This window comes from Balaenoptera acutorostrata, chromosome 8 (genome assembly GCF_949987535.1).
Source record: "Balaenoptera acutorostrata chromosome 8, mBalAcu1.1, whole genome shotgun sequence".
NCBI classification, from domain to species: domain Eukaryota; kingdom Metazoa; phylum Chordata; class Mammalia; order Artiodactyla; family Balaenopteridae; genus Balaenoptera; species Balaenoptera acutorostrata.
Window position 1 is genome coordinate 99,703,726 of NC_080071.1, and position 13,642 is coordinate 99,717,367.

General features: G+C 51.7%; 1 protein-coding gene across 1 annotated transcript in view; it reads right to left on the reverse strand.

The window, feature by feature from the left end:
* Positions 1 to 1,717: 1,717 nt before the first annotated feature.
* LOC103018026 (serine protease 40-like) overlaps positions 1,718 to 13,642 on the reverse strand; it is a 61,352-nt gene continuing 49,427 nt past the window's right edge. The window contains exons 2-6 of the mRNA XM_057551377.1: positions 9,757 to 9,955; positions 8,812 to 8,974; positions 6,650 to 6,924; positions 4,884 to 5,050; positions 1,718 to 2,038 (exon numbers count right to left, since the gene is read on the reverse strand). Of these exons, the coding sequence (XP_057407360.1) occupies positions 1,718 to 2,038; positions 4,884 to 5,050; positions 6,650 to 6,924; positions 8,812 to 8,974; positions 9,757 to 9,955 (1,125 nt within the window). The remainder of the gene's footprint in view (positions 2,039 to 4,883; positions 5,051 to 6,649; positions 6,925 to 8,811; positions 8,975 to 9,756; positions 9,956 to 13,642) is intronic.

The following is a 13,642-nucleotide window of genomic DNA, read 5'->3' on the forward strand; positions in this document are numbered from 1 at the left end:
GATCTGCTCTGCACTCTGCCCTCCATCTTGTTATCTGGGATCTTCCATCGCCACTGACCAGAGGGAATTCTGGGCCACATTTGGGACAGGTCAGTCCTGAAAGAGGGATTCAGACAGGGCCTGAAGAGTCTGTGAGGGGCCTGCACTAGAGAGGAGAACAGAGGTCTCAGAGCACTCTCAAGACGTCCAAGCCGGAATTCCTGTTCCACTAGTGACTACTCACGGACCTCAGACAGGTTACTTACCCAGGCTAGGCCTTGTGTCCAGATCTGTAAAAAGAGACCAAAGCTGGATAATGATGCTGAGCACTGAAGCTGATTCCAGGTAATAGGGAAGTGGGCTGGGGTTGGAGCTGTGACTTGTCAGGTCTCCAGAGTGTCTGGGAAATGTATTTGTGTCCACTGAGTTGGGGGCCCAGGGAGCTTCACGGAGAAGCAAGCAGTCACATCCCTCCATGCTCCACACAGAAACGTGCTGCTGATGGACAGAGCAGAAGTCACCATATGAGAGAAATCCAGCACAGCCAGCACGAGGCCACTGTGGGTTGAAGGAAAGCGACAGTTCCAGGGACCACAGGTGGCCGAGGCTGCAGTTCTGAACTGACCAAGCGCTTGCTCGCATCTCAGGCCCAGCGGCCCTGCTGGGGAGCCCATAACTGAGCCCACTGTCAAGGGAGGGCTTTCTCACTTCCAGACACTGCTGAACTGGGAAGGAAATCTCTGTGTGAGTAGAAGCAAGATTCTGGTGACCACGTGCATGTGACTTCACCTGTTCTCACTTGCTGGTGAGGTGACAGGGCTATCTGGGTGACAACAGGTTTGGAAGGAATTTTCACAGAACACCTGATGGCACTTTAGACTCAGTGGACCTGCAATGACTCAGGACTGCTCCCTGACCATCAGGGGTCCAGACTGGGGGCTGTGGTTGCAGGACTCTTCTGAGAGATCTGCTAACTAGTTAAGATTCTGTGACCCAGACATGTTTGCCAGGGGCAGCTCAGGACACGGCTTATGGGCTCAGTGCTGAGCCAGCAAGTCCTAGGCCAGCCCAACCTCAACCACTGCAGGACGTGGCAAGTCCACGGTGGGGGTGGGGGGAGTAGGGTGCCCTGGAGACTGGCAGAAGACAGGGCTGTGGGTAGAGGGGGAACAGGCTTGGAGCTGAGCCTTGGAACAGAGCTCTGAGGATGGCTGACCTGAGCCTCCTGGCCAGGGCCCTTTGCTGTCTACTTCAAATCAAGCCTTTCCAGCAGAGCCTCAGTGGCCTGTGGGCCTGGAAGAGCCTTCTCCATCCTCAGCTCAGGGCAAATCATCCATGGCTAGGACGACGATTATGTTGGCCACCACTGCCCTGCAGGCCCTAGGGCATGCCACTTCCTCCATGAAGTGATGCTTTGGCCCTGAGCCATGCCAGCTCTTCTGGAAGACTCACCAAGGAGGGTTAAGCTCCAGATGGCCAGCCAGCTGCTGGGTGACCCTGTCCTTCCCCACCCCCATCCAGGGAGGAGCTCAAAGCACAGTTGGGTTAGGAGTGCGAGATGGCTCTGATGAATCAGAAACAGGAGCAGGAAGTTTCTTCCATTATTTTTATTTTATCAGGCCTGGAGCAGACTTCAGATGGCCAGGAGGGCTCAGAGCTGGACACATTCAAGTAGAACCCGTTGGCACTAATGCAGACAGGCTTCCAGGGAGAGGGCCAGGTGGGCCCCATGCATCTGTCACAGCCACCGTGTCCAGAGGAAACTCAGCAGCAGGAGGAAGGTCTGTGAAGTCACAAGGGTCAGGAAGCTGCTGGGCTTGTGGACGCTGCCCAGAGAAGTGAAGCTGGGCTCAGAAGGAGGTCTGCTCTCAGGAGGAGGGGAAGAAGGACCAGCATTGGGTGAAGCAGCCTGCTTCTCGGAGATCCACTGGGCGAAGTAGGAGACCTTGGTAAAGACGCTGGGGCTTATGGGCTCCTGGCAGGGCAGAGTCCAGCTGGACAGCCCAATCAGAAGCCAGGTATTATTCAACTGGCAGACGAGGGGACCCCCAGAATCTCCCTGAGGAAAGAGAGGGCATGAGTCATGGGGACCAAGATGGAGAAGGACATGCACTGCTCAGACAGTGTGAAGACACCAGAGTGGAGTTGAGGAGCCCTTATGGCAAGGTGGGGATGTGAGTGAGTTATTCTCATCAGAATCACCTGGGCAATTTGAAAGGTCCAGACACAGGGTCCCACTGCAGACCTCCTGGATCAAAATCTCAAGGGTGGGGGCTTGGAGCCCATTTCACGTCTACAAGAATACACAGGGGGACCCCAGGATCTGGATGCCAGGCCTCTGCCCTTCCAGCCCCATGTGGGAGAAGGCGCCCCCCAGTGTCCTCCAGAACGGCCATGGCAGGCCTGGAGGCCTCTAGCTAAATCCTCTGCCTAGTACTGCATCCTACCTGGGACTTCATTTTTGACTCATTAAGGACTCCAGTTTTTCCTCGATTTCTTGATTAAGCGTCTTTAGAAAATGCCAAGCTGTTGGATGTGCTCAGAGGAAAAGAGGTGATGCCTGTGCCCAGGCTGGTGGGGTGGCTGGAATTGCAGGGGATCCCAAGGGGCTCCCAGAAGAATGTGAGGAACTTTGAGCGTGGGATGCCAAGGCAGGAAGGCACCTGCCACCATGGGGCAGAACGCTTCCATCCCACAGGGCAAATGTGGGAACCAAGGAAACACAACACCCCTCCAGCCTTCTGTTGAATGAGCATGCCTGAGCATGCTCTGTGTGTGGGAGACGATGAGGTGACATGCAACACAACACGGACAATGCATCCCACACATCTGCAGACTCCAGATGTGGAACAGGGGTGCCCAGAGGAGGGCCTTCAGAAAGCTTCTCTGACAAAAAGACTGGAGGGGTGAGCAAGGCCTGACTCTGGAAGATGCAGGCAGAGGTGGCCAGCACGCTTGGCATGGCTGAGGCCAAGGACTAGCAAGGCCAGCTCCCAGCTCTCATCAGCCAGGGGCTGGGGGTGAAGGAAGCACTTAAGGACACTCAGCAGGGAAGTGATGTGACCTGAATCGAATTCTAAAAGGATGGCAGGGTGGTTCTGGGGCTGGGTGGAACACAGCCAGTGGGAGGACATGAAATGCTGCAGGGAGACCTGTCAGGACACGATTGTGGCAGCAAGGGTAACAAAGACAGGCAAGAAACAGTGAGGCATGGGGTTTGCCCTATATGACCCTTCCTCTCCATCTAAGGAAAGAATGGAGCAAGACAAGAAAACAGGATGAGTGCTGAGGGGTGGGTCCTTGGTGTGCTGGTGTCAGAAGAAGGAGGAAGAGAGCAGGAAACACAGGAGGGGCCGCCCTCCGAGTCTGATGAAAGATGCTGGAGGGTGCACTGCTGAGTGGGGGGGCGAGGATGTCCACCAGCAGCCCCGGTGAGACCGAGGTCTTTGGTCATCTTGATAAGAGCCGTCTGGAGGAATGGCAGGTGCAGAAGTCTGATGCAGTGAGCTAAGGCAAGAAGGAGAATTGAGGAAGCAAGAGAGGGCAAGTGCAGACACCCTGGGGCCAGCCCTGCTGGGAAGGCAGGCAGAGAATGAGGGCAGTGGGCAGAGGTGGGAAGGGTCATGTGGTGTGTTTTCAGATGGCAGCATGTTTCTAGGAGACAGAAAGTGCTAGAAAGAAGGTGCAGGAGAGGGAGAGGAGGCTGTGTGAGGAAGCTTGTGGGGCCACAGCCCGAGAGGAGGACATGGCCCCTCCAAGGTTGACTGTGACCATGCTCTCTTTCTTTGGGCTGTCCACTTCCCTTTCTGGGCCTCAGCTTCCCCCCCGTAAAATAGAAGCACTGCCCAGAGTGGGAGAAGACATTGACAGTGCACGCACGCAACATTGGACTCACAGCCCACAGTTCAATTTGAAATAAGGGCAAAAAAACCATGGATAGACACAACAGAAAAGGCAATACCCATATGAAAAAGTGCTTGCCTTCATTATTCACCAGAGAAATGCAAACGGAAAATGCATGCAATGGTTAAAATGAAAACGGTGGACAGTGTGAAGTCCTGGCAGCCACGTGGAGCAGCCATTGCTGGTGGGAGTGCAGATGGGTCCGAGCAGGTTGGAAGGCTGCTCTCCAGTATCTAGGAGAGGTGAGCATGTGCACATTTTATGGTGCAGTAACTCTACTCCCAGGGCTATACCCAGCCAAACTGTGAACCCATGTGCACTAAAACACACGCACAAGGATGTTCACAGCAATGCCATTCGCAATGGTCTCAAGCAGGAACTACCCAAATGCCGCCAACACTAGAATGGACAAAGAAAATTACAGTATATTCACACAACAATAAGTAATAACAATAATTCACAACAATAATACAGTATATTCACACAACAATTACAGTATATTCACACAACAATAATAATACGTACAACAATATGACACACAACCAAAACTCCACACAAGATGGACAGACCTCACAGACCTGACTGAAGGGGACCAGCCGAGGGTGTGTCGAGTGAGATTCCATTTAAGTAAGTCCTGACGTGAACCCACAGGGCACTAGCAGCCAGGTTAAGTTTACTCTGCGGTGACAGGAAGGAGGTGTAAGACCGTTTGGGTGCCTGTTACATGAATGTGTCAATGTCTAAAAACACACATCCAACAATACACTTGTAAAGTATGCCCTTTTCTATGTATGCTGTCCTTCAACAAAGCTCCTAAAAGTTATCAAGAAACTGGATGGAATAGACCAGCACCCTTTGGGGGCTTCTGTGCTTCAGCTGTGATGCTTCAGGATGGGGTGGGCCCAGGAAGAGGAAGTCAGGGGCTGGGGCAGGGTTCAGAGAAGACACAGAGGAGAGGTGACAGATGCCGCAGGAGAGGAGAGGCAGCCCACGTCACTTACTCGGCAGATGGACTTTCCTGTCATGAGGTCCCCGGCACACAGCATGTCATCACGTATAGAATAGGTATTGTTGTTGGGATCTGGCCCCTGGAAATACGATGTACAAACCTGGCTGTCGATGACACCAACCTCTCCCTCCTGCAGCGTGTAGGGAGCAGACAGGACCCCTGTGTGTGGGGGGGAGAGGGGTTCAGATGTGGGGTGTACCCTGGGAGAGAAAACAGCTCCCTCCCTAACCTTCCTGCTAATAGAGATGCCATCAGTTCTAGCTGCCAGGACTGGGGAAGCCGTCAGAGATGTGCAAAGGTGAGGCGGAAAGACATCCAGGGCAGATGAGAGAGCAAATGTGAGGGGCCTGTGGTGGGGAGGACGAGGAGGGAGCTCATCGTGGCTGCAGTGGGGTGGGAGTGGCGGGGGAAAAAGATGACGCAACATCATAGCAGAGTCCAGAGCAAGCAGGGCCTCCTCACCAGGATGTGGAGCTTGGATTTCATTCTGAGCACACTGGGAAACCACTGAAGGGTTATATTTAAAAAACAACGAATCTGGCTGCTATGTGGGGACAGAAGCGGAGGCACAGTGGGTGGACGCTGGAAGTCCTGGCTTGGCCAAAGTATGGCAGTGATGTCCTTAACAATGCCCAGTAGGTGGCGTGACAAACAAGGCGTGGCCTTGCCTCTTGAGCAGCACCTGGTCTGGGGGCACTGCCCACATGGGTTCTATTTCTAGATCTTGCTCACAGATGGAAGGCATCTTCCCATGGCAGCACGGTGTTATGGTGACAGCTCTCTCCTATGGAGCACTTGCTGTGTGTGCCTCACGTGTCGCTGGGCTGGCCCAGGCTCAGCAACTGCGGTCAGGGGAGGGCACGGAGGAGGAAGGACAGCTGCCAGCTGAGACTCCCTTTGGTGTCATCTGCTCCCTGTCCTGGTAGCTGCTGCAGCCTGCGGCTCCCCTTCATGCCCCAACTCCTGCCCTCCCACCTGTCTTGGAGAATCCTCCTTGCCCTGTCAGTGGTTCTTAACAAGTGAAAGTCCATCCCAGGAGAGTGTCTTTGGAAATGTTGGAGAGTTGGCTGTCCTCATGACGAGGCGTTGTGACTGACATCTGTGGCCAGGAGCAGGGATGCTGGCACTGGCCTGCATAGCAAAGAAAGTCCTGCCCCAAAGGCCTCCACTGAGATACTCTGCCAAATCATGACCTACAAATCATGCCAAATTGACATTCTCCTTTTTTTTTCACTCAATGTTATTATTTTTCTAAATCAAAAGCATTCACCCTAGAGCAAAAATCTTTGCCCAACATTTCTCCTCTCTCGGTCTAAAAATATGCAAGCCCAGCAAGCTGGCAGAAAGGGCAAGTTCCACTTGAGTTAAGGGGTGAGGGAAGTGAGGCTCACAGATGTAAAGGTTCTTAAGCCATAAATGCCCCAACTTCACCTCCCAGGCCAGAGAGCAGGCCTACCTTCATTTCCTTACTGGTGCCCCAAGTACCTTCTACAGCAGTGGAAGCTCAAGAGGTGTCCTGAAGGGGCCTGGCCCAAACAGGCCCTGGGAGTCAGGGTGGAATCCTGAATGCCTGAGTCAAAGAGCTCAGGTGCCTGATTCCAAAAGTTAGAGATTCTCAGACTGTTTTGAACCATGGACCGAAGGAAACTTGAACTGATAGCAGACATGCTATCAGGTCTGGAAGGGCCTCACAATGGTCACTGCTCTCCCCCCTCCTCCTCAGCCCTTGCTCTCCTCGCCTGCCCTGCCCCCACTCACGTTCCTCGGTGACCATCCCCCAGCCAGTTATCCAACAGGAGGTATGAGGGGGCAACTGTGTGTTAGGTCCCGGGAGGCAGACGGGGCAGATGTAGTCGGAAAAGTCCACGGGCCGATACAACTGCAACAGGGTGATGTCACTCCCCATGTAGTAGCACTTGTTAAAGTCAGTGTTGATGATGACTCGGTACACTGATGCCTGCCGACTGTGGGAGGTAGGCGTTTTTAGCCGATAGTACCCTAGCAGGACTTTGTAGGCAGATGGATCATGGGACCTGTCGTGGGGAAGCTGCGTTATCACCCATGTCCTCTGGGTGCTGGGCCAGCATGCTCGCCCTGGCTGCCTACCTCCCACCCCCTCCTCCTGGTGAGACCCCACCGTTATTCAAAACCATTCTCTCCCCTCCCTTCCTAATACTGAGGTAGGTTTGATTGCTGTCCATAGCCTCAGCACATTTGTCCTTTGAAAGTTTCTGATGGCTTTCCCAGCACGCACCAGAATCAAAGGAGCAGAGAATCTTCGTGCTGGAAAGCAACCTTGGGGGTACATCAAACTGTACCCCTTCAGTTTAGATGAGCAGAGACTTGGCTCATTCCCAGCTCTGACCAGAACCCTTGGAAGTTCTCAGGGCCTGGGGTGATTCTCAAAGACCCTACTTCCCAGCCCAGAATGATGCATCCCCCTCCTGCCCAGTCCTCACACACTGATTTCTCTAAAAGCTGGTCCTCCTCTGTTGACAAGCACTCAACAAGCCTTTGTGGAGCAAATAGAGGAGTGCATGGAACTAAACTTCTGGCTACTGGAACATGAGCAACTTTCCACCCACATGTCCTGCTTGGGCTGTCTCCCTACCCAGACTCCTCCCACAAGGCCCCTCCAGCTCCAAGCCCCTCCTCTGATGGGACCCATAGAGCTTCCTCTAATAGTGGCTCAGGGTCTACCCTCTTGCACATTCTGGCCTCCCATCCTGCATCACAGTAGTTGGGCTTGTGTCTCACTTTCCTGGTAGGATAAGAAACTTCAAGGTGGGTCCTGCATCTCCACGTCCCCCACAGTGGGCCTCACATGGGGCCTGGCACCCGTGGGTGCTGAATGAATGAATAGAACCCAAGTGGGATCTCAAAGACAGCTGATGCCAGCAGCTCTATCCTCCTGACTTGGAGGGTGACACTCTCCCCACCCACTCTGGGCACAGAGCAAGCCCAGGATGCACCTGAGGGGCAGCCCACTCTCTTGACTGCTGTGTCCCATCTCCCCGGACAGAGGCCATCTGCTTTATGCCTCGCTCTGGCCTGTTGGGACGGTGGTGACCACAGCTCCTCTTTGGCACATGCTTTAACAGAAGTGACAAGAAGAGCTGGGTCCCAGGATGCCTCCAGAGAGAAACATGTCAGACTGTGCAAGTGGTCAGGACCCAGGGAAGCCTCCAGCGGTTGTGCTGGAGATGGCCTGTGGATAGCCTGGCTTGAAGGGGGCAAAATGCTTGTCCACACCAGGGCCTGATGGATGCCCCCAGCCCTGGGAAGTGGGGGCCCTGGGACTATGGTTCTAACACAAAGCCTGAAGCATGTGGCCAGAGACACTACACACCCACCGCCATTTGCACAAGAGGAAAGTAAGGCTGAGATCTTGTGGACTCTCTAGAGCTGGGCAAGATGTAGAAACCAGAGTCCACCTTGAGTGGGAACAAGATCTAATTCCTTAAGTTTAGGGAAGATAAAGAGTAGACTGGAAGCACTTTCAATGGAACTAAAGTCTGTTTTCCAGTATTTATTGATCATCACAGTTTGAGTTAATTTCCATTTAGCTGTTTAAAAGTAAACTACACACAGCTGAGATAAGCACAACATCTTGGCAAGTCTTACCAAAGTGTGAGGAGGCATCCCTGGAGAGAGAGAGGAGGTAGATAGCCCCTGTCCTGGGATATGTGACTCAGACAGTCAGGAGACTGGAGTCCAGTGGGGAGCAAGGATGGCCTTCCAGGGAGAGGGAACTGCTGAGTCAAAGGCAGGGGCAACAGCACACACAGAGACACCTGGTGGCAGCAAAGCCTAAAAAAACCTGGGAAAAAAAAGCCTGGGACAACCTTCATCCCCTTCTGTTCTGCTCATTTGTGCTCCCTCCGCATCCCACCCAGCAGCGGGCTGTGGGGAAGACGTACAGTTGGAAGCAGTGGGCAGCTGAGGCCACCCGGTAGGCACTGATGAGGGCGGCTGCACAGATGTGCTGACCATTGTAGAGCAGGCTGACCTGCCATGGCCACCGCTTCTCAGGTGCGTCCCGGCCACCGAAGATCCTCCCAGTTACGGCAGGCCGCCCACACACTGTGGAGACAGTCCCAGCCATGAGGCACCTGTGTTATGGATGCCAACCTCGGTGCCTCTAAATGTCAGCATCCATAGGACCCAGGGCCACCACAGCCCATCCTCCCACTTCATAGCTGGGAAATCCACGGCCCAGGGTGAAATGACATGGCCCACATGACAAAGGGCCACCTGGCTTCGCTGTTGATGGCAGCGCTAAGGAAGCAGCCTGCGGGTCTGGAGGGGGCGGGAAGGGAGGCAGCTGCAGAGGGTCTCAGCACACCAGCTGGGGGCAGAGGTCTGGGCAGGGAGGTGGTGCTGCTCCAGACCCTTTCCCAGACCTAGTTCACGTAACTAGCACCCCGCTGTCTGAAGTCCCAGAAACTGAGGCCTTCCAGAGCGATGCCACTGAGATGAAGTGGTTACATCCTTCTCACCCAGCCCAGTATTCTAGACAGACTGAGGCCAAATGGAACCTACTCTGCTTGACAATTCCCCTCTGAAAGCAGTACTCCCTCATTTACCAAATGAAGAGGGTGCGGGGGCCGACAAGGACCGGCCAGGTCAGGACTCGAGTCCTTGGACTGAGGACGCTTGAGATCTAGCGGGAAGAGCCAGCGGGGAAGATGGCCCTCCCTTCCCCCACCTCCCATGCCCCCTAGGGACCCAGGGACTCCTGAAACCACTGGGCAGGTAGAGGTCCTACCTGTCTACCGTCGGGGCGGGGGGGGGGGCAGTAGGGGGAAGGGAGGGACATATGAGGGGAAAGAGACCTTGACCCTCTTGCCCGCCTGCCCACTCACCCTCTTCGGTGCGCAGTGGTGGTCCAGCTGCGGCTGGCTGTGGCGGTCCCGCTGTGGTGGTCCCAGACACCTCAGTGTGCAGCAGGAGTGAGTGTAGGTACAGCAGGATGACAGCCAGGGTGCAGGCTCCCCGCCAGCCTGGACCTGAGCCCCCAGCCCCCTTGATCTCCATGTAGTCAATCCTACATCTGCGACCTGACTGAGCCGACAGCGGCTCGAGCGGGCCCTGGGGGGTGCTGGGAAACCGCCTCCTTTTGTGGGCCACACCCCTGACCTGGACCTGACCACCTGCCGCTCGCGCACACACACGCGCGTGCAATTGGAGAAGCAGCGTGCCACGTGTGTCCGGAGCTCTCGCAGCCGTGGTCCGTAGAAGGCAGTAATCGCTGGGAGCCCCCAGGCTGATGCAGGAAGCAGAGGGCACATAGGATCCCTGCGTCCAGGGACCCCAGTTTGCGGGGAGACATCAGGACAGCTATGGCACTATGCCAAGGAATAAATACTAATGCTCAGAGGTCAGGTGCTCGTATAAGTGTCACCAAATGTGCCCAACTTGCTTTCAAGATCCAGTGCACTTTGCATTCATCTGTTCCTCTGCCCCCAGTCCCCATGTGATCAGGTCAGGGCCACCAAGGGTAACATCCCTTTCTCAGACTCACTTGGTACTGTACAACATGACATAATCATGGGGTGGATACTCACAGGTCTTTCCCACACTCAGCAGAAGGGAATTATACGAGAGGATGGGTCATTAGGGGGTCCAGCCACTGACCTCTAATGACTCATGTCCTTCCTTCTCAAATGCTAAATCATTCACTATGCCTCAAGGTCCCCAAGAGTCTCATCCCGTTAAACTTAAAATTCAAAGTCTCATCTGTTGGAGGAGGTCATCAAGAGGAGATAATTGCAGGTTGACCCTGGAGCAAGACCTGGGCAACTGGGGGCTCCTCACCCCTCCCCCGCCCTTGGAATGTAGGTTTTGCCCACAGTGGGTGCTGCTCCAAGGATGCAGCCCTGAGAGAGGAAGGTGTTGGTGAGACCATCTGGACAGTTTACGTGACTGAACCCAGTTAAGACCTCTGTGTGAACATTAAGAATCTGGGGAGCAGGTGCAGAGATCTACTTGTCTTGGGGCCACCAAGTTCTTTAAAGCTTAAAATTTTTCTTATAAATTCACTTAAAATAATAGAGACTTACTGTAAAAATTATGAAGAAAATAATAATTGTGGACACTTATCATGTCCCTTTTTACAGAAAGTAGCACATGTTTGCACTGGAAGAGTTCTATCAGGTTACTTCCTGCTAGTAGAAATCTGAGGGTCCAACTTTCATTTTGTACTTTCTCTGTCCCTTTCAGTACAAGATGGCAGTGTTTCTACTGACATAAACTTCTCAAGAACCTTGTGGTCCTTGCTGTGGATTTCACTAGGTTTCACTCCATTAGACAAAGCCACATCCACAGACTGTTGAGATAATTCCTTTTCTAACTTGGCCTCCTGTTGAGATGTTATGTATATATCACCACAATAAAAAGCTGGAAAAAAGGTAATATGACTGTCTCAAATATATCTAGAGACATAGAGGAAAAGATTGGAAAATTTGAAGAGAAGTTGGAGGAAGTGAACAGAACAGGGAGGGAGGCGGGGAAGCATGATGACTGGACTCAAAGGTGGCACCAAGTGTGGGGGAGTAGAGGCGTTGCAGATGCTAAGAGTGACAAGGGGCAGGATGCAGGACACACCAGGCAGGTGGGTCTGAGGACAAAGGCAACCTCCCACTGGGGCTGCGAGAAAACTCTTTTCAGGGAACATTGGGAGATGAAAGGGATTTTGGCGAAGCTGGGGTCCAGGGGATTTGCTGCTCACCATCTAGGCTGCATCTGATGGTGTTCAGAGGAAGGAAGGGCATGACTGGCACCAGGACAGATGCCTTCCATGCGTCCCACATGTGATCTTCACAACTATCAGCATCCCCAGTTTGCAGGTGAGGAAACTGAATCCAAGGATAACCAAGCCTTATACAGGGAATGCAGGGCCAGCACTCAAGCCCAGGTCTGCTGCTGGCTTGCCCTTCTGTGTCCTGCTCCTGGTCAATCAGAGCTCTAACCATTACACTTCCTGCCCCAACCCCAATCTGTTTCCAAGGAAGTGCAGAAGATAGATTGTGTGCAACCTGTGGCTGTAACCAGGCTGCTGCCACCTTGAGCTAGGTAGGTTTGGAGAGGAGGAGGGTGCTATGAGCAGTGGCAGGGTGCTGGGAAGGCTGCAGGCACCTGGAAAGGAGCAAGCACCCTGAGGCTTCACAGCCACCTGGGAGGATAGACTGTCCAGAACCCCTTCGCAGATGAAGAACCAACATCACTGAGAGGCAAAGTGACCTGCAGGTAGGGTCAGTGCCAGCACTGGGCCCAGCTAGCAGGCATTAGAATCCATGACAGTAACCATTGCCCCACACAACCTGTCTCTACAGGCTTGCAAAGTGCTGGGACAGGACAGCACCCCTACCTTTTCTAAAACTTTCAGTATAGTTGATTTACAATGTTATATTAGTTTCAGGTGTAAAACATAGTGATTTGATATTTTTATAATTATACTCCATTTAAAGTTATAAAATATTGGTTATATTTCCTGTGTTCTACAACACATCTCTGCATTTTATTTATTTTATACCTAGTAGTTTGCACTTCTTAAGCCGTTTTCCCTACCTTGCCCCTCCCCCCAGCCCTCTCCTCAGTGGTAACCACTAGTTTATCTGTATCTATGACCCTGTTTCTGTTTTGTTATATTCATTAGTTTCATTTTTTTAGATTCCACATATAACTGAAAACATGCAATATTTGTCTTTGACTTACTTCAAAAGCATAATAACTTCAAAAGTGTAATATCCTCCAGGTCAATCATATTGTTTTACATGTGGCTAAGTAATATTCCACTGTGCATATATTATATACCACATCGTCTTTATCTATTCATCTGTCAATGTACACTTAGGTTGCTTCCATATTTTGGCTAGTGTAAGTACTGCTGTATTGGGGGTACTTACATTGGGGTGCATGTGTCTTTTCAAGTTAGTATTTTCATTTTCTTCAGATATATACCTATGAGTGGAATTGCTAAGACCATATGGTAGTTCTATTTTTAATTATTTTAGGAACCTCCATACTGTTTTCCATTGTGGATGTACCAATTTACATTCCCACCAACAGTGAACTAAGGTTCCCTTTTCTCCACATCCTCACCAGTATTTGCTACTTGTAGATTTTTTCATGGTAGCCATTTTGACAGGTGTGAGATGATATGTCATTGTAGTGTTGACTTGCATTTCTCTAATAATTAGTGATGTTGAGCCTCCTTTCATGTGCCTTTTGGCCAGTTTGGTTTTTGCTATTGAGTTGTATGAGCTGTTTATATATTTTGGATATTAACCCCTTATCAGACATATCATTTGCAAATATCTTCTCCCACCCATTCTGTAGGTTGCCTTTTGTTTGTTTTTTTTTTTTTTTTTTTAGGGTTTCCATAGTTGTGCAAAAGCTTTTAAGTTTAATTAGTCCCACTTGTTTATTCTGGCTTTTGTTTCCCTTGCCTGAGGAGACAGATCCAAAAATATATTACTAAGGCATGCCAAAAAGTGTATGTTTTCTTCTAGCAGTTTTATGGTGTCATTTTACACTTAGGTCTTTAACCCATTTTGAGTTTATTTGTATATATGGTGTAAGAAAGTGTTCAAATTTCATTCTTTTACATGTAGTTGTCCAGTTTTCCCAGCACCACTTATTGAAGAGACTGTCTTTTCTCCATTGTATATCCTTGCCTCCTTTGTTGTAGATTAATTGACATGGGTGTGTGGGTTTACTTCTGGGCTCTTTATTCTATTCCATTTATCT